We start from the raw sequence: 21,692 nt of genomic DNA, 5'->3' as shown, positions 1-21,692 counted from the left end.
CAGCCACCTGTCTGTCTGTTGTCTGCTAGAATGTGTATTGTAAATAAGTCTAGAGTCATTAGATCCCCATTGTTGTTTGTGTTAATTAACTCTGCTATTGTGATGATGTTGATTGAGTTTTCTGAGCTGCAAGACGGCCAGTCTGGCCTAAAGGTCATGTCTGAGTCATCTAGACTGTCTAAAGGGATTAGTTAATTAGCCCATGTTAATTAGGTTTCTGGTCACAGGTGTATGTTCAGAGTAATATGAGCAGGAGATATACACCTCCTTTTTTACTGTATAAAAGAGCCTGTATTCCTCAATAAAAGAGATTCCTGTTTGAACTTACATGCAGCCTGCCTGGTGTTCTGAGCTACACAACTGGATTAGAACGGCACATAGCTGTAGTTCTAGTCCCCGAGCATCGGATGACCGAACCATCAGATGTTGCGATCTGCAATCTGATTCTATAGCCGCAGAGGAGTGTCGGGAGAGTGGAACCAAGCGAGCAGGGGCTCGTTACATGATATATTTGCAACTTTGGTGTATGATAGAATATAGGAACTGTGCTTCAGTCTGTTGGGAGCTATGCTATTGTATGAGCATTCATATTTATAATATTTAATGTGTTAGATTTTTTTTCCTAATTGTTTGTAATAGACGGCTACAGAGCGGCTCTGTTGCTCTTGCGCACTCCCTGGGACGTGCATCCGGCGTGCGCAGTGGTCACTGTGTCCTTTGGATATAGCCAATCATAGATTGTGGTTAAGGGCCAATCACAGCGGACAAAAAGGAAAACCTTTCCCCTTCCCAATGGGGAACTTTTAACACCTATACCCTTTGTCAACTGTCAGACCAAAAGTGTGGTCTACCTGATGTCTTGGAAAGACCAAAACAGGAATTTTGGTGAAGCATTTACAAACCCGTTTATAGTATACAGATAGGGAACTGCTACCCCTTCATTAGGGAGACATGCAGTTCTAACACACAATAATGCCCTGTACACACGATAGGATTTTCCAACGGAAAATGTTCTATGGGAGCTTCTTGTTGGAAATTCCGACCGTGTGTAGGCTCCATCGGACATTTTCCATCGGAATTTCCGTCACACAAAATTTGAGAGCTGGTTCTCAAATTTTCCGACAACAAAATCCGTTGTCCTAAATTCCGTTCGCACAGAGTTCCACGCATGCTCGGAATCAAGCAGAAGAGCCGCACTGGCTATTGAACTTCATTTTCTTGGCTCGTCGTACGTCACCGCGTTCTTGACGTTCGGAATTTCCGACGAGATTTGTGTGACCGTATGTATGCAAGACAAGTTTGAGCCAACATCCGTCGGAAAAAAAAAAAACATGGATTTTGTTGTCGGAAAATCCTATCATGTGTACAGGGCATTAGAGTACCCAGAGTTAATATCACTGCTCTCGATCAGGTGCACATTCCTGATCAAGGGGTGAACTGGAACAAAATCCTCCTCCAGCGAGAGCAGATAACAGGGGACAAGCCACAATGTCCCCTGGTCTTTAAGAAGAGGACTATAAGAGATGGATTCATTAGGATTCTTGTCAGGCAAAACCCATTAAAATAAGGTTGTTTTCTCGTGACCCCAAATAGATTCAAGCCCCTTGTTTTTTTCCCCTATTGGCCTTTATGATCTTTGACATTGTTGTGTATACAGCTCACCTGGAGCTGATCTCCCACCATAGATCCTCCAATTGGAATCAGGAGGGTCTATATAATTGTCATGTACCGGGGTGTCTTCGAACTGGCATGTTCCTGGTCCCACAGCTGCAGTCTTACATGTTGTGCCACAGAGGAGCTCTGGAGTTATTGCAATGTTTTCACAGTTTGATGCATTGCCTTGGACTCGCTAGCCCCACCTGCTGCCAGCTGCGGACAATGTACAATTAAGCAGCCCATAAAATAGCAGCATTTCCTGTTACTCAGTGCCCGTTTGTTTGGACTTGCTTCCTGGGTTTATTAATAGCGCTGTGATTTTGACTACCGTGTATTGAACCTCTACCTGAATTCTTGACCACTCTCCAGCCCGCTGATTTGTTACTTCACCGCCAGCATGTGTATGACCTCCGCCTGCCTGACCATTCTTTGGATTTCGAATTTGTACCGCTTTGCCGGATATTTTGCCAACTTGACCTGCCTGAATACGCTTTCGTCTGAATCCTCTGCATACAAGCTCCACTTCAGATACTACCCAGCACAGGTACCTTACAATAATCTCTATCTATATGGGCATTAAGTCAGCCCTCACTGGCAGGTATACATGTGAATTAGTTGCAAATCGGTGGTCTATGTGAGTATCACAGATATTTCTTTGTGTGCATTCTTTTGTTATTGACTTTTTGGAATATCTTTTTTTTTCTCCCCCTTGGATAGCTATTACGGCTGTAGATTTTTGCTTTTTCATTTTAGCTGGTGTATTCAGAGCCCCTTGAGAGCATGCCATTCTTACTGCTTTACCACTCAATGAAGCATTCCACCAACAAAATCGATCAATTCCACTGTGTCTTCCAAATGGGATTATTTGGGGAAAGATAAGCGCCTCCTTTCCCCTAGGTTTTTTTTCTATACATACAGTATTACCTCATTGGTTTTTTAGTTAAGTTTTAAATAATACCATGAATAGCCTATATACAGTGGGGCAAAAAAGTATTTAGTCAGCCACCAATTGTGCAAGTTCTCCCACTTAAAAAGATGAGAGAGGCCTGTAATTGTCATCATAGGTATAACTCAACTATGAGAGACAAAATGTGGAAACAATTCCAGACAATCACATTGTCTAATTTTTGAAAGAATTTATTTGCAAATTATGGTGGAAAATAAGCATTTGGTCACCTACAAACAAGCAAGATTTCTAGCTCTCCCAGACCTGTATCTTCTTCTTTAAGAGGCTCCTCTGTCCTCCATTCGTTACCTGTATTAATGGCACCTGTTTGAACTTGTTATCAGTATAAAAGACACCTGTCCACAACCTCAAACAGTCACACTCCAAACTCCACTATGGTGAAGACCAAAGAGCTGTCGAAGGACACCAGAAACAAAATTGTAGACCTGCACCAGGCTGGGAAGACTGAATCTGCAATAGGCAAGCAGCTTGGTGTGAAGAAATCAACTGTGGGAGCAATAATTAGAAAATGGAAGACATACAAGACCACTGATAATCTCCCTCAATGGGGCTCCATGCAAGATCTCACCCCGTGGGGTCAAAATGATCACAAGAACGGTGAGCAAAAATCCCAGAACCACACAGGGGGACCTAGTGAATGACCTGCAGAGAGCTGGGACTAACGTAACAAAGGCTACCATCAGTAACACACTACGCCGCCAGGGACTCAGATCCTGCAGTGCCAGACATGTCTCCCTGCTTAAGCCAGTACATGTCCGGGCCTGTCTGAGGTTTGCTAGAGAGCATTTGGATGATCCAGAAGAGGATTGGGAGAATGTCATATGGTCAGATGAAACCAAGTAGAACTGTTTGGTAGAAACACAACTCGTCATGTTTGGAGGAGAGAGAATGCTGAGTTGCAACCAAAGAACACCATACCTACTGTGAAGCATGGGGGGGGCAACATCATGCTTTGGGGCTATTTCTCTGCAAAGGGAACAGGACGACTGATCCGTGTACATAAAAGAATGAATGGGGCCATGTATCGTGAGATTTTGAGTGCAAACCTCCTCCCATCAGCAAGGGCACAGAAGATGAAACGTGGCTGGGTCTTTCAGCATGACAATGATCCCAAACACACTGCCCGGGCAATGAAGGAGAGGCTTCGTAAGAAGCATTTCAAGGTCCTAGAGTGGCCTAGCCAGTCTCCAGATCTCAACCCCATAGAAAACCTTTGGAGGGAGTTGAAAGTCTGTGTTGCCCCGCAACAGCCCCAAAACATCACTGCTCTAGAGGAGATCTGCATGGAGGAATGGGTCAACATACCAGCAACAGTGTGTGACAACCTTGTGAAGACTTACAGAAAACGTTTGACCTCTGTCATTGCCAACAAAGGATATATAACAAAGTATTGAGATGAATTTTTGATATTGACCAAATACTTATTTTCCACCATAATTTGCAAATAAATTCTTACAAAAATCAGACAATGTGATTGTCTGGATTTGTTTCACATTTTGTCTCTCATAGTTGAGGTATACCTATGATGACAATTACAGGCCTCTCTCATCTTTTTAAGTGGGGGAACTTGCACAATTGGTGGCTGACTAAATACTTGTTTGCCCCACTGTATTAGCCTTAGGGTCTCTGCTCCCCAATATTCCTTGACAATACAGCCGGGAATGGTTTTAGTTATATACCCACTAACACATAGAGAGAACTACTAATTTTTATGACTTGACAATACAGCCGGGAATGGTTTTAGTTATATACCCACTAACACATAGAGAGAACTACTAATTTTTATGGCTTGTGAATGACAGCCCCCTAAATAGGGGTACCTGTCATCGCTCCATGAGGCAGGAATAATTCGTTTTGTGGAACTATCCAATAAAAACATATGGAGTATTTAGGTATACTCAGTAAAAATTCTGTTTATAGGCACTGGGTGCATAGTTATACACTATGCACCCAGTGTATAACTTGATTGAAACATTTACTTTTACTTACAATTATTATTGGGGATCATTGCTGCAGGTGTGCTTCCCTTCCTCTTCCTCAGCTACTCTTGACGTAGTTCCTTGCAAGCAATGTTGGGCTCTGCTGCACAGGTGGTCAGAATGATCTGAGAGAAGTCTTGGATGTTTTTAATCTGTCTGGTTCCAAAACCTTCCTATTGACTAAAGGTAATTCTATTTTGTGGGAATGTATGAATATTTAATGAAAGTCCTTTTGATACAATGTAACCGAGTCATAATATCTTAAATCATACACTTCCTAATTTAGATAACACAGGCTCTCTGATAAAGACTGCGATTTGTTTGACTGAAACGCATTGGGGCATTTTTTAGTAGGATCAACATGAAAGGAAATACTTGTATAAAGTTTATACATGCCTTATTTAGTGTTATCCGGCTGTTAGGCCGCAATAGGATTGTATGCAACCAGAGCTCATAATTTAAACCTTTGCTGATCTTAACTTTTGTATAATACCATTTTTATACTGACATTTGTTTGATATTATTTTATTTTATTTTTGCATCACAGAGGCCCTTTACCACATGATCAGCTGTTCACCGTGTAAACAGACCGTGTAAACAGCTGGTTATCGGCAGTACATTCTTCACGCGCTGTCACAGCGTGAGGAGAGCTGGTAAACGGCAATTCTGATAGGGGACATGTACACAGACAATTATGGTATGAATTATCCGTGCAGCCCCATCAGTGCACATCAATGAAGGAAAAAATTTACTTATTTGCAAAATTTTACAGAAACGAAAATAATTTTTTTTCAAAATATTCCATCTTTTTTCATTTGTTTAGCAAAAAGATTAAAAACCCGGTGGTGATTAAATATATCACCAAAAGAAAGCTCTGTCTAAAAAAATAAGATTTCATATAAGTACAGTGTTGCATGACTGCCCAATTGTCAAAGTGTGACAGTGCTGAAAATTGGCCTGGTATAAGTGCCCAGAAAGCAAGTGGTTAACAGACGTGTTGCATGCGATATCCATGACGGTATCAAGAAAAATCCATATTCCTCACAAATTGTATTGTTTTGATAGACTCCAGGATGTGACACTTATTTCTCCTTTAAAATTTTCATCTTGCCACACGTGGCTTCAAAATTCTAGTTGTGGGTGGCCCTGTTGGCACATACTGGCTCGACAAAATGCAATTGAAAAAAACTGAAGGAACCGAGTGAAAATTGTCAACCTAATAGTGACTGCATCATATCAGCTAGCAGTTTGGGTGGTGTGGCTGCCTGAATACAATAGTGGTCAGTAAAGATTCCTTCATCCTCACTACTGGAGGAATTTGATTTTCTCTCCTTCAGCCTGCTGGCTGAAGGAGAGAAATCAAGCCATGTATGCCTAGCTTTAGATGGGCATAAAAAGTGGCTGCAAAAATGAAAATAGTAGAGGGAATAAAGCTAACACTTTTTACTCCCATCTGTAGAATAAAGTGACATACATACCAGCACCCTTATACTAAATAGTAAATAACTGCTTCCCAACACCGACCTTGGTATTATCTGCTGCGGACTACATCAATGCTGGGTCAGACCTGGAACACAGTGGCTCTCCCACAAAACTCCTGCAGAGTACAGACCTTTAGCCCCTTGTGATTTATAGCACTAACCAAGAGAAAAAAGTTGTCCAGCGTCTTTGCAGGTTCTGGTTTCAGATTCAGAATCAAAGTGTTTTATCTGTGATATCACTTCTGCTTAGCCCAGTATTACGTGGAGCAAAGTGAAGAAAATGATTTTGGTGCATTCCCAACACCTGAAGTTGCATGTGCTCAGCCACCCAAATTCCATGCCCTACACCTGGGTACATGGTCTGGCAGTGATGCTGGGGCCAGGCCTGGCAAGATGGAGGCACCGAAAGAAGTAAATAAGATAAATCCGCACAATGGCTAGATGTGTTGTTAATTACTCCTAAAGCGGGGCTGCTGCCTCTACATATACAATCCCACCTGGGTGGAATGTACTAATGAGTGTATGGAAAGCAGGAGTAGGAATGGCGCTGCCCTAATGGGGTCAAAAGAATTTGCTACAATAGTAAACACTTGCTCTATTTGTTATTTGGTGAATCTGAAGTATTACTTATAAATATTAAATAGTAAATATGTGAATAAAGAGTTCAAGTACCTACATGTGTCCTAAAATAAACATGAATAATTTGGGTCTTTGTTTGTGCTTGTTGCGAGGATATTCCTTATATTCCTTTCCTATTCGGAAAATAGAGTGCCACTATATACTGTATCATTAACTATTCCATTATTCTATTTGGAATAGTTAATGATATATAGTGGCACTCTATTTTCCGCAGCACGATTGCACTTTGTCATTTTGAATTTAGTTAATGTGATATTTGGTGACACTTTATTATTTATTCTTTGGTTTCAATCATACCATAATGAGATAAGGAATATCCTTGCAACAAGCACAAGCGAAGACCCAAATTATTCATGTTTATTTTACGACACATGTAGGTACTTGAACTCTTTATTCACATATTTACTGTTTAATATTTATAAGTAATACTTAAGATTCACCAAATAACAAAATAGAGCAAGTGTTTACTATTGTAGCAAATTCTTTTGACCCCATTAGGGCAGCGCCATTCCTACTCCTGCTTTTCATACACTCAAGATGGAGGCACCAGCTCCTTTATGAGGAGGCTAGGTGCCCCAAAACCTGCTTTATCCTTGCCTTGACTTAGAGCAGGCAGGATGATATACCTCAAGGCCCCCTGCAGCCAAACTTGAGCATAGGAATTGTGTAAAGCTGTAAAGGCTACCTTTTTTAAACCACTTAAAAAGCATACCTGCTAGGTAAGCCTTAAAACCTGCAACTTTAACAGGGAACCCAAAAATAAAAAAACATGGGCTGACAAAAAATAATCTTCTCACATCCTATCCTGACAGCAAAAGGAATACTGTGAGGTTAATCCTTTTAATCTTCTCGGGGTGTTTCCTGTCCCATTCAGGGGGGAGAAGCAATCTCGTGCTTGATGGTTGTGGAGGATGGGGAAATGAGTGCCAGTGTTATATTAAAAAATAACATCTCACCTGAGCCTGGAACAGACAGTTTGGTCCTCATGTAAGGAGGGGGATTCACATTCGTTCCTTGAAAAAGAAAAGTAGAACGTTTCAGATATGCTATAAAATAAGCCAGTGACCATAAAAGTTTCCCTAAAGCCAGTTTGAATTTTAGTTATGAATAGTGGGGAGGGATTGGAACCCAGCTAAGGTTTTTATTGTGGTCTGTGTTCTTCTTATGGAGATTCACGCTACCATTTGTCCTGGAGACCATAGTCATCGGTTGAGGAAAAAGTTTAAAATGTGCTCATTAGAATAGTAGTAAAAGGGTAATCTTCAATTAGGTAACGCAATTCACTTTCATGCAGACTCTACAGAACAGGCAGTCAAGAAAAAACCTCCCCAACTCAGCATATAAAAAAGGTAAAAAAAAAAAAAACAAAAAAAAAACTGGGAGTTTTAAACTCTTCTTCAGCATTTTTTGTTTTGTAAATTTACGAGATTCAGGAAAAAAAAAAAAATACATTAAAGGTCTCTTTCACATGGGCTTGTCTGATCAGGTCCACCTGTCAGTATTTTAGGCAGACCTGATCGGACCCTCGAGTCTCTTCTATGGAGCGGCGGATGTCAGCTGACACCCACCGCCATCTGATCCAAAAACAGACGAATGGTGGTCCTATTCCTCATCCGTCCGGCGGATCGCGGTGGTCCGTTTCCATCCGATTGCCCCATAGAGGAGAGCGGGACTGTGTGTGTGTCCATTCTGCATAGCGGAGCAGACATGGACCTGTCATTTACCCGCTCAGTGGGGATCAGCGGAGAGATCCCCTGCTAGGCAAGCAGATTCCGCTTAGCAGAGGCACCCATGTGAAAGGTGCCTAACAAGAAACAGCATAAGACAATTTGGACTTGCAAAGGATTTTAGTTTTACAGTTTACTCTTTCCCTGATCCAATAATAAAACTTTCACATACCATTGTATTGTAACGATGTACCAGCCCCCAACCCTTTCCCCCCCTATGCTGCAAAGGCAGCAGCTCGAGGGTTAACACATGCAACAGTGCTTTGCTTAGTGGACAGAATTAAACCTCCAGTCACATTGAGAGCGCACTACCACGAACTGAATATTAACTATTCAAGTAAATGGGGGGGCCACACTGCAACCACCCTACAACTGCTAGCAACATACATGGGTGAGGCATAGTAGTGCAGCATTTCAAAATATATATCACCACCTCTTCGCCTGTCAAACGCCTCTGAAAAGCGATCAGAAGTTCGCTTTTTAGATGAGCAGCAGTTCTTGCGGCAAATGTAAATGAACCCTTACATGTCCAATTACTAAAATGCTGCATGTTAAGCATTCTTTTGTATTATATCCTTTTACTTGAACATCAAAAGGTAAAATATTTGAACGTTTTCTGAAAGACTATGGTTAAAATGAGTAAATGATCTGTGTGACACTGGGAAGAATCCTCTTTACTTCCTGTCCTGTAGAATCAACCAAGTAAGGGAAAAGCTCCCCAAAAGTAAGGAAAATAGTAATTTCGACTTACTTGTAAATTCCTCATCTTGGAGTACAGTACGGGACTTGTATTCATTGACCATTCGTTATGATGTGGCTACCTTTAGGGGACTGAACATTGCCAAAAACTTTTGCTAGAGCCGACCCTAGAGCGTACCTATATAACCCCACTCAGAGGCTTCAGTTTTTAGCAAGCAATAAAGGTGTGATCCAGGGACCTGTGTCCTGTTCTATACTGTTTATAGGCAAGTGAAAATTCCTGTTATCCCATTAGTACAGTACAGAACCCAGGGTTGGTATTCACAGACCATGGAACATACTCAAGCAATAAATATGAGTGGTAGGCAGCATAGCCAAAAGAAAAACTGCTCCCCCTAGCTACCAGAAATATTTAACATCCAGACTGTAAATATAAGAGTTTGAAATTGTTTTCCCCATAGCACAGTTTCCATACATCAACTCATTTTTGCAATAACACTGATTCTACATTGGAGGTAGCTGCATATAGTCCAAAATGTGCACTAGATTCTCTGCTTCAGGGGCGAAGTGAAAGTGCAATGTATATCTGGCTGCTGTAAATTTACAGTTAGAATTCTGACTCTAGTTGCTATAGAAACTGTCTATGTTAGATGTGATATAACAAAGAAGGGAAGGCAGAAATAAGCCAGACAGCGAGGATATGCGCTTTTCATGAAATACCGATGTTTTGCATTAGGGTGTTTTTGAGTAACAATTCAGGATCAGTGTATCTGCAGTAAATTTCCTTTGCAAAAGTAATATCAATGTGCTAGACAGGATGATGTTATTATGCTTTACTCAACGACATAATTTCCTTCTCCCTGGATTGGCTTACTTGCCACTGAAAGACCCAGCTTAGATATTCCTCAACAAAAAATTAAATTGCTTAAAACAAGATAATAACTTTTTTAGCAGAACCCTTCAAAAAGAGTTGGCCAATAGGCTGGTATAAAAATGCATCTATTGAAGTTTTTGAGATACTGGGGCTGGTTTACAAAAACTGGAGAGTGCAAAATCTGGTGCAGCTCTGCACAGAAACCAAACTTTTTTTGTTATAAAATCGGCACGCTCAATTTCTTTGGAAACATTTTTGGCACACTGTGCTTAAAATGTTGCCTACCCCCGGTTTAATGAATAAAATACAAATGATGTTCAAGAATACATGGCAGTTAAGTAACACAACCCTTCATTTTCTTGTGATTTTTTATAATGTAAGACCCCTTTCACACTGAGGAGCTTTGCAGGAGCTATAGCGTTAATAATAGCGCCTGCAAAGCGCCCTGAAACAGCGGCTCCATTCACTCCAGTGTGAAAGCCTGAGGGCTTTCACACTGGAGCGGTGCGCTGGCAGGGCGTCAGAAAAAGTCCTGCCAGCAGCTTCTTTGGAGCGGTGAACTCACCGCTCCTAAAGCACCCCTGCCCATTGAAAACAATGGGGCAGCACTGCTATACCGCCGACAGAGCGCCTCTGCAGCGGCATTTTGCGGGCGGATTTAACCCCTTTTCGGCTGCTAGCAGGGGTTAAAATTGCCCCGCTAGCGGCCGAATAGCACCGCTAAAACGACGGTAAAGCAGCGCTAAAAATAGCGCCGCTTTACCGCTGATGCCCAGGGCGGCTCAGTGTGAAAGGGGTCTAATAGGCCTGTGAGACCCATACTGTATATACAAAAACTAAGCTCAGACTTTTTTTTTTTTTTCTTTGCTTCTTGTCCCAAAAACATGAAAGCAAGAAGATCTTTCTGTATTGACAGGTCACTGAAAATGTCCTTACTAGTTAATTTTGCCTCCTGTTTTGGCATCTTTCAACTTTTCGATGTTCGTTCAGCTTTTATTCCAGTAACAACTATTACCAGAACAGGAAGGAAGGATGAATTTTCTCAAGAGCGAAAAGAAAAAAAAAAAAAAAAATCTACGATGAGTGATAAGATCTTCTCAAAGATAGCATTGCAAGGACTGCCCTGTCAAGATTAAGAGTATGTTAGTGACTGGACAAGTATACTAGATACTGGGGCTGGGGTTGTATAGCAACTGTAACAGGCCAAATACAAAAAGCAGAACTGAGCACATTGAACTTTCATGAGAAACACCAATAAAGGTAAAAAAGTAGATAAAAGTTAGGTTATTACAAAGGATCTTAAACACTTAAAAAGTACATAAAACGTACATCAACTGAAGGATTTCTGTCATATATGCATTTACATAATTGCTTGACATATAACCAACACTATGGCAATTTGAGTAGATAAGGATGAAGTCTCAGTAGATGGTTGCATGAAGGCAACCATCATGTGTTCTTATTCTTGCAACTTGCGTTACCAGTACGGTGTAATTTGACAAATACCAATAAATATTAACCATATGGTGTTCGGACACTATGGGGGTTATTTACGAAAGGCAAATCCACTTTGCACTGCCAGTGCACTCGCTCTAAAATATAAGGAGTAGATCTGAAAATGAGGGGAAGCTCTGCTGATTTTATCATCCAATCATGTGCAAGCTAAAATGCTGTTTTTTATTTTCCTTGCATGCTCCCCTCGGATCTACAGCGACTGCACTTCCAAGTGCACTTGCACTGCAAAGTGGATTTTCCTTTAGTTAATAACCCCCAATATCAAATATTTGTTTGATCTTTAATGATATGGTTCTTTTAGAGATATTTGGTCAATTACTGTTCTCCTAATGAAGTGAAGATTCAGGAAATGTGTTGAGAGATTATTTATGATATATTCCAGCCACATGTATGTTTGCCATATTGGTGATATATCAAGCAATTATGTATATAAAGAGGTACTTTCTACATTTTTATATATCCATTAAGTGTTTTTTTGTTTTTTTTGTTTTTTTGGGTTTTTTGTAAGATCTATTGTCATTTTGGAATCAAATGTATCTTTATGAACTTTTTTACTTTTATTGGCGTTTCTCATTAAAGTCCCATGGGCTTAGGTTTTGCTTTTTGTATTACGTCGTCATTTGTGGACCCACTATACATTTACTGTGGCAGGGCAGCTGCTCTGTGACAAAACACGTCCGAGTCTGGGGCGTGTGCCAGCAGCGGCCTGCTCCCACTGTGACTCTTCACAGCGGGAGCTGATTGTCGGGTACGGTACACCATGTACGCTGGCACCTACAGATGCTTCGGTACACAGGCAGAACGGCAGTCTGCTTATGTAAACAAGTCAGATTGCTGTTCTGAGAGCACAAAAAAGGCATGGATCCTGTGTTCCTGTAAAGCAGGAACACCGATCCATGCCTTCCACTAATAAAAGTACCTCCCCCCACTACAATGAATCACAGGCTAGGCACACAGTTAACCCTTTGATTGCCCCTGTTAACCCCTTCCCTGTCAGTGTCATTAGTACAGTGACAGTGCATATTTTTTAGCACTGGTCCTCCAAAAGTGTCAGGTAGCGTCCGATTTGTCCTCCGCAAATCGCAGTGCCGCTATAAGTCTCCGATCACTGCCATTACTAGTTAAAATAAATAAGTAAAAATATCTTATAGTTTGTAGACGCTATAACTTTTGTGCAAACCAATCAATATACGCTTATTGGGATTTTGTTTACCAAAAACATTTAGCAGAATACATATCGGCCTAAATCGATGAAGACATTCAATTTTTTTACTGGATATGTTTTATAGCAGAAAGCAAAGTATTTGGTTTTGTTTATCGCGCAAAAAATAAAAACCGCAGGAGGTGATCAAAAACCACCAAAAGAAAGCTCCATTTGTGGGAAAAAAAAAAGGACATCAATTTTTTTTGGGTACAGTGTTGCACAACCGCGCAATTATCAAAGTAACGCAGTGCTGTATCGCAAAAAATGGCCTGGTCATGAAGGAGGATACATTTTCCGGAGGTCAAGTGGGTATGGGTGGAGAAATGCCACTCTATGCATAAGACCATATAAATTGTAAACTGTAACAGGCCAATCCTTTCTCTATGAAGAACAAAAAAGGCAAGGATTGCTGAGCAATCTGTAACATTTGCCGTATTGTTGGGAAACCACTGAATGAGATTACAGGCTCCTGCCAGGCTTACAATTGTAGATCACCAGAGAACACCTACAATATATGGTGGACCATTAAGGCACAAGTAATGCTTACATGCAAACATAAGGCCACATATGACCAGCTGTGCTATAGTACCACAAGAGTTGAGCAATGTAGAGACACCTAATACCACAACAAACTCCAAAATGCCTGGTTAGCTAGGAATCTTGTGTTGTGCATCATAAGAAATCCTATTGCATATCTCAGTTCTACATTAGGCTGGATTCACACCTATGCATTTTTAGTGCTTTTTGCATTTTGCAGATTTGCTCTACAGTCCATTTAGCATGGTTTCCTATGGAACACGTTCTGTAGTGCAAATCTGCAAAATGCAAAAAGCACTAAAAATGCATAGGTGTGAATCCAGCGTTACAGTTCCTTTTTAATTATGTCATTCCTCAAAAAACACCTACTTCCTAGAAAACTGGCACGCTTCTCCATTCCTGCCATTTCAAACATTACTTAATTAACAGTAAAGCGTCACTAAACCCACATGAAAAAAAAGATCAATAAAAAATGTGTATTACATGCTGTTTATACTCAGTCACTATGAGATTAATTTTCTGCTAAAAACCTGGTTGATCCCGCTGTTCTCGATCTCCCCCTTCTGTTCATGTCCCCAATTTAGTTAGGGATTTTGCAACATTGGTGGCAACTCTGCACATGCTCAGTTTTCAGTGAGTTTCTATGCTGAGCATTTACTCCCTATCACATCTGAGCAGCCCATGTGACTATAGAGTCACACATGTGGATGTATACACAGTGGTAAATGACAGTCCATTCCCTCCCTCCTCTTCCATGCCAACTAACCAGCTAAACACAATAGGGGTGGGATATTACATGTAGCTTAATGGAAGCGTCACCTCCCTCTTATTCTAAGACACAGGCTGGAGGGGTGTGACACAGCCTGTGACTGCCAGAAATCTGCCTACACCATGTTATTTCCACAAAATAATAAAGATTTAAATTTCAAATATATATTTGTATGACAATTTAAAAACAGCCAAAGGCTTTTTTTTTTTGAACATGTAATCAGCAGCAGAGGACTAGAAGCTCCTCCTGCTTATGTTTCCCTGCAGACAGGCTGGGAAAGAGCTGGGTCATGTGACAGCTGTATATCAGTTAGAAAAAATGTATTTCAAGGTTTTTTTCTAATTTAAATAAACACAGTACAATCACCCACATACAAGCATAGAAGGGACAATGTAAATTAAACACTATGTGTTGAGTGTCACTTTAATCAGTGCACTAAATCATGATCTGAAGATCTCAAAACGTTCAGGTCCTCTAAGAAATTCCCTGGCCATTGTTATAAACTCTGGTCAATATAAGTAACAAATTATTTTTTAACTTAACTAAACTAAGTTTTCTTTTCTCCAAATTCACCATTTCATTTTTCCAAGGAATGAAAGCTGGAACCTGATTGGTCACTATGGGCAGCACTGCAGTATTTCCCTAGTTTAGATCCCTCCCTCCAAGTTAAAGCAACACTGAAGATCAAAACGTCTGCTGCCTCAAAGCAACAAACCAGATTCATAATACCTGAAGAGTAAAGCTGGCCACAGATGGTTCGAATAATTCGAACTGTGTGGGCAGGCTGAATGTATACCAAGCCGATTGAGCGACCAACTTGGGTACTACCAGCCTGTCAAATTTATTGCAATTATCGCTAGCGGCTGCTACAACCGCTAGCAATAATCACCGTCTTCTCCCGGCAGGTGTGGCAATCCCCCCCAGAGAATACAATATCTTGGCAGGAGGAATTAGTTTGTCAGCATTGTCTGTGTTGATGGGGGAATCATGCAATTTTTTATTTATTTTTTTTTTAGAAAATTTGCAGTCTATGGCCGCCTAATGCCCTGTACACACGACCGGACTTTCTGGCAGACTAGGTCCGCCGGTCTTCCTAACGGACTTTCGAATGAACCGACTTGCCCACACACGGACTAAAGTCTGTTCATTTTGAACGTGTTTTAATCGGCGAGATCGACACCTTGCGAGCCCCGTCGCAGGGCATGCCAGGGGGTGTGGGGGTCCCCTCCAAAATCCATACCAGACCCATATCCGAGCACGCAGCCCAGACGGTCAGGAAAGGGGGTGGGGACGAGCGGGTGGCCCCCCTCCTGAACCGTACCAGGTCACATGCCCTCAACATGGGGGGGTGGGTGCTTTGGGGGAGGGGGGAGTCCTGCGGCCCCCCTACCTCAAAGCACCTTGTCCCCATGTTGATGAGGACAAGGGCCTCTTCCCGACAACCCTGGCCGTTGGTTGTCGGGGTCTTTAATAAGAGGGCCCCCAGATCCCGGCCCCTCACCCTATGTGAATGAGTATGGGATACATCTTAGCCCCTACCCATTCACCTGGGGAAAAAAGTGTCAATAAAAATAAAAACACACACACACACACACACACACACACACACACACACACACAGGTTTTAAAAGTAATTTATTAGGCAGCTCCGGGGGTCTTCTTCCGACTTCTCCGCTCTCTCCGGCCTCTTCTCCCGCTCTCTGGTTCTTCTGCCGGGCTCCTCCGCTATCTTCTGCTCTTTTGCCGCTCTTTTGCTAGCGGTGGCCCGGTCTTCTCTGTCATCTTGTTCCCTCTTCTTCCAATGTTGACACGATGCTCTCTCCCACTGTAATGCTGACCACGCCCCATGCCTATACAAGTCATTACGCACCTCGCACACAGGATTACAGCGGGAGAGAGCGTCGTGTCAACATCGGAAGAAGAGACGAGGGAACAAGACGACGGAGAAGACAGGACCACCGCTAGCAAAAGAGCGGCAAAAGAGCAGAAGATAGCGAGGGGCCCGGCAGAAGAACCAGACACCGGGAGAAGAGGCCAGAGAGCGGGAGAAGAACCGGACACCGGGAAAAGAGGCCGGAGAGAGCAGAGAAGTCGGAAGAAGACCCCCGAAGTCGGAAGAAGACCCCAGAGCTGCCTAATAAATTACTTTTAAAACCTGTGTAGTGTGTTTTTTTTTTATTGACACTTTTTTCCCCCAGGTGAATGGGTAGGGGTATGATGTACCCCTACTCATTCACATAGTGTGGGGGGCCGGGATCTGGGGGCCCCCTTATTAAAGGGGGCTCCCGGATTCCAATAAGCCCCCCCACAGACCCCGACAAACAACGGCCAGGGGACAAGGTGCTTTGAGGTGGGGGGGCTGCAGGGCGCCCCCCTCCCCCAAAGCACCCACCCCCCATGTTGAGGGCATGCAGCCTGGTACGGTTCAGGAGGGGGGCTGCCCGCTCGTCCCCACCCCCTTTCCTGACCAGCCGGGCTGCGTGCTCGGATAAGGGTCTGGTATGGATTTTGGGAGGACCCCCACGCCATTTTTTCGGTGTAGGGGGTTCCCCTTCAAATCCATACTAGACCTAAGGGACATTGTCGCCTCCCCCTCGCTGCAATAGGAAAATGTGCTTTTCCTGTTGCAGCGAGCGCGAGATGTACAGTACCCTGTCGCCGAGAACCAGCGCGATAGGATCGCGCTGGAAACATTCTTGCGGGCAGGTGCTGTAGCTGCCCTTGCGTCGTATTTGGTCCGTCGGACCAGCATACAGACGAACGGGCTTCCCGATAGGAACTGGGTCCGGCGGCGTTCTGGCGGGAAGATTTCAAAGCTTTGAAGATTCAAATCTAAAGTCCGTCGGATTTTCGACCAAAGCGGTCTGTCGGAAGTCCGATGAAGCCCACACACGGTCGGATTGTCCATCGGATTCAGTCCATCAGACCAGTCTGGTCAAAAAGTCCGCTCGTGTGTACACTGCATAAGGCCTCGTTCACACCATATGTGCAGAAAAAAACATGCACATTTAACTTGCAGAGAAACACGTTTACATGCCTTTCTCCATGAGTTTTATACTCCTGCACAGAAAAAATCTGCACGTGATACTAGTGGGGTTTTTTTTGAATGTGTGCTTGAATGAATGACAAGGGCATAGTGAGTTTGAGTTATGAGTGGATAAGTTGTCCCAGCCAATTGGTAGGAGTCGCTTTGGCCTCATGGACTGCTGAGAGAGCCTATTTATTCGGGAGGAGTCAAGTGATTGGGGTTCTGTGCCATCTGGAAGGCTGTCTGGGTGAACGTGTGTTGTATTGCTCCTATCCGGGAGCACTTGGCTGCTAGGCTGTCTGAGGAGTATTCAGGACTAAGAAGCAGAGCGGGGTTGGGACTTCAGGTTCGAGAGTCTAACCAAGCTGCAGAGGTTCAGCTGGACGAGGAACAGAATGTTGCCAGGTGAAGGAGCAGCAGTTGCCTTAAGGGAAGACCTGTTACCAGAGGCAAATGAGGATCAAGGTCATAGGTAAAGGGGAAGCAGTTGCCACCAAGAGACAACCACTCCTGTTATCAGAGGCCAGTGCATGAAGTCTGAAGAAGTACCAGAGCAGTCTTTTTCACTAGCCGGGGACGGTGAACAAGTGGGAAAGCTTCAGCAGAGTCGAGTCAGGGACCCAGTGGGTAGCGTGGGTGAAGTTTGAGAAGTATACAGTAGGTTAGCTGTGGAAGAGCTCAGGGGATCCAGTAGCGGCTGGGATCTTGGAAGTCTAGTGAAAGACTGGGAGCTCAGTGTGAAGACCCACAGTGGAATACTGTCAGATGTGAAAGAAGATCTACAACTGCATACTGTGAGTTGCGTGTGCAGATCTATATTGACTATTAAAAGTTCAGTTGCTATAGGAGACAGCAGTTCTACAAAATACAGTGCGCTGCATTCAGCTTAAAGGCCCTCTACCTGTATAGCTGCCTGCCTATTACTATTATTTAAATGGAGGAGACAGTGCTCCATTGGGTATTTACCCAGTTATTAGGAGGTTAGAGACTAAGCAGAAGGTTCAGCCAGTTCTACAGGCTATATTGCTCTGTCAGACTCTTTATAATCTAGGAGTGAAAGGGAACTATTATATTGAAAAATTCCTCTAAATGCTGGATCCTTCAGCCAGAAGCTGGTAGAAAAATCCATCTTAAAGTGGAGTTCCGCTTTAAAAAAAAAAAAAAAAAGTCAGCAGCTACAAATACTGCAGCTGCTGACTTTTAATAAATCGGACACTTACCTGTCCTAGGGTCCAGCGATGCGGGGGATCGAAGCCCCGCTCGTCTCCCCCTCCACACGGCGGCGCCGGCATTATAACTGTGGGCGCCCGGCTGTGATTTCACAGCCGGACACCCACTGCGTGTGCACAAGCTACACGCCGTGACTGGCTGCGCAATCATCTGAGACCTGTGACATGTCCCAGATGATTGCTTAGAGGGAGGGAACAGAGCTGATCTCCCTTCCAGCGCCGAGGGAAGTGATGTAAGGAGCCGAGGTGAGCAAGGAGGCAGATTACGAGGGACCCCCCTAGCAACAGGCATTAGGAGGTGAGTAAAAAAAAAAAAAAAAAAAAAAAAAATTTTTTTAAATTTCTCCAAATGTTTTTTTTTTTTTTTATTTATTTCATGCACATTAATGAATTTTTTTTTTTTTGGGTGGAACTCCACTTTAAATACTGGTTTTGGTGTGTAATTTCTGTTTTTCTCACTGAGGATGCACACACACACACACACACACCTGTGGAAGTCCTCTGCTGTGACTTACCACCCATACATATATACATTCACCTTACGCAGCCAACATTTTCCATGGACACAGTGAAACCACTAGGGATACACAATTTCTATCCGTGCCATGCTTTTCCTCTGTTTGGTCTTGGTCAGCTCCCTTGCAAGACACTTGCTGCTGCCTTCTGGGAGCTATATATCCACTGTTTTGGTCATGTCTAGTGGTACATTTTACACGCATCTACCCCTGAAAAGCGAGCTGGGTCTCGCGAAATGCGTTGGGTACACTTGATGCCTGTGTGTTATATGATTGTTTATACATACATGTACCATCATTTTATTTATATGTATCCCGTATAAATTGCCATTTGTTGACATCAATGCATGTACTATCTCTACTTGAATAACTGTTATACTGTTGCTACGTTTATTGGCTAAACTGTGCTCATCTCACTCAAGTCCCAGGGTGAATTTTCTGTTTTGTTGCATATTTCATTGATGGACGTGTGTCACTGGTGACAACAGACCTTTTTCTCTTTTTCTTTCTTGGTGCGTAATTACGTGCATGGTGTTTAGAGGCGTATGCATGTAAATGCATTCCATTGGCTAAAATATTTAGCTATAACTAGAGCAAGTTAACACTTGTTTACATGTGTTTATATAGGTTTGTGCACGTTCATGCGTGCTTATGTGGAAAAAGTGAAAATATGTTTCTCCAGCAATGTGGTTTTGGGGTTTTTATCACATCCCTGAACGCTGCACGTGAGTATGTTCTTAAATGCCTGCAAGTGCATGGGTACAACAGCTAACATCCAGCTGCGTTCAAAGGTGTAAAAAAAAAAAAAAAAAAAAAAAAGCCAGATGCCCCTGAAAGCACCGTTTTTTTACTCCCGTGTGCATGAAGCTTTAGATCTTGCATTACTCCCATTTCTTATAGAATGCATTTTAACATGTGACATAGCATGCAGCGTGTGCAATAACGCACTACAATGGAATGATTAAGTGGGTAAAGACCCTAAAAGCAGTGCTGAAAAATAACGTACAGAATTTGCCCAAACTCTCAAACAAAGCTAGGCGATTAGCAGAAATCGTAAAACAAATGTACAACATTACTGCTTTATAGACCAGTGAAAAATTCTAATTAAAAAAATAAATAAATGTTTTAGTATCTTTGATTATGAATCTCTAAGGTTTACAAGTTTGGCTGCAGTGGGAAGGATCAAAAATGTAACTATTCATTGCTGTCTGGGTCCCTGCTGGGAGATTCATAAAGTCCTCGACCATTCTCCCCAGATAGAAAATGATGGGAAATCCAAAAGTTTGTGTTATCAAACGGGGAGGGCAACTCTTCTCATGACAACTCTCAAAGAAGCGATATTCCTTCACTTCAGAGATTTTCACTCATTCGTCAGGTCTCCCTTATAAGAGAAAATCTCTCCAAAAAGGGACAAAGATGAGGGGGGGGGGGGGGGGGGGGTGACAGTTTATTATCATTTTATTCCAAGCTCACACATGTATGTGGCATCACAGAAGTGGGCCCTCTTCCAAAGTGCCACATATATGTGCTTCTCATCTTTCTTCCTGCACAGAGACAGAGCTGTCACAGAAACCTCCTTGTCTCATACTAAGGATCAGGAGCCAGGACACATGATAACTCCAATAGCCTGTGATTTGTCAAATTGCATGCCAAATCGGCAGGAATTGTGCCGTCTGAATCGGTGCGGGACGCACCAATTCCCAAAAGTAGTTTCTGTACGACTTTTGGCGATTTCGGGGTGCGGCTTCCATTGACATCTGTGCAGAAACCCACACAGATGTCTCTGAAATTGCCCCCCGAAGTCGAGACTGACATGCAGGAATGAAATGGTGCGAGTTCAGCTGAACTTGCACAATTTCATTCCCGCAGTCAGTGTGAACCAAGACTAAAACCCATCCCTGTACTCTCTCCTCTGAATGATGAAAGGTCTGCATTTTAGCTTGTTCTCACAGAGAAAAGAGAACAATGCAAAAAAAAAAAAAACCACACACACAGGAAGCTAGATTAACTACCTCAATACCGAGGCACTTTTGTCCCTTCCTGCGCAAGCTCAGCTTTCAGTGCTGTCGTGCTTTGAATGATAATTACTCAGTCATGCAACACTGTACCCATATAACATTTTTATTCACACAAATAGATCTTTCTCTTGGTGGTATTTAATCATTGTGAAGACTCTCAAAAGTTAGAGTTAGGCCTCTTGCACACTGCAGCTTGAAAAAGCCCAGTATGTTTTTTTTACTGAGCTAAAATACAGCCCATTAATTTTAATATGTCTATGCACACAGGCGCGTAACCAAGCACCGTGCATTTAGAAAAAAAAAAAAAAAAAAAAAAAACCACACAGGAAATTATAGGAAAATTAACTTTAACACTAACTAATTTTTGGTCAGTAATATACGCCTCATGCACGCAAATGCCCATTTACATACATACGCAAAAAATGCGCGTTAATACACGCAAATACAAAAAAAAAAAGTCTGAAAATGTAGATGCTTAAACAGGAGTATCATGTGCAAGAGGCCTTACGACTACAGAAAACGGGGTCCCTTGACAGGGCCTGTAGCTTATGCATGTATTTGCAAACGTGTGCAGACTAAACCCTTGTTACCGCATATTGTTAGACAGGTCATTTAGGTTGGCCGCTGACTGGTTGGCAAGTTTGAGCTTGGAAATCTTTTTGTATTTGAAATGCGTCGCCCTTCCAGGGCTCCTTGTTGCAAAGACCAGTTATAGGTGGGGGCAGTGGCCACTGGTTTGTATTTTGAATATATTGGTCAGGCAACGCACTGACACCCTTGCTGCCATAGTGCTAAGTGCTGGGTGTTATGTGCACCCCTGTACCTTTAAAGGAGGGGTGGGCCCCTTCCAGGCTC

At 42.7% G+C, this 21,692-nt stretch overlaps 1 protein-coding gene across 4 annotated transcripts in view; it reads right to left on the bottom strand.

Moving 5' to 3' along the window:
- FAM13C (family with sequence similarity 13 member C) overlaps nt 1-21,692 on the bottom strand; it is a 229,668-nt gene that overhangs the window by 193,395 nt on the left and 14,581 nt on the right. For all 4 annotated transcript variants that reach the window (XM_073596307.1, XM_073596310.1, XM_073596309.1 and 1 more), the window contains exon 3: nt 7,679-7,735. In XM_073596307.1, coding sequence (XP_073452408.1) covers nt 7,679-7,735 — 57 coding nt within the window. The remainder of the gene's footprint in view (nt 1-7,678; nt 7,736-21,692) is intronic.

Source organism: Aquarana catesbeiana, linkage group LG08, assembly GCF_042186555.1.
Source record: "Aquarana catesbeiana isolate 2022-GZ linkage group LG08, ASM4218655v1, whole genome shotgun sequence".
Classification (NCBI taxonomy): Eukaryota; Metazoa; Chordata; class Amphibia; order Anura; family Ranidae; genus Aquarana; species Aquarana catesbeiana.
The sequence above is the reverse complement of the archived record's forward strand: the minus strand, read 5'-3'. Positions and strand labels throughout refer to the sequence as shown.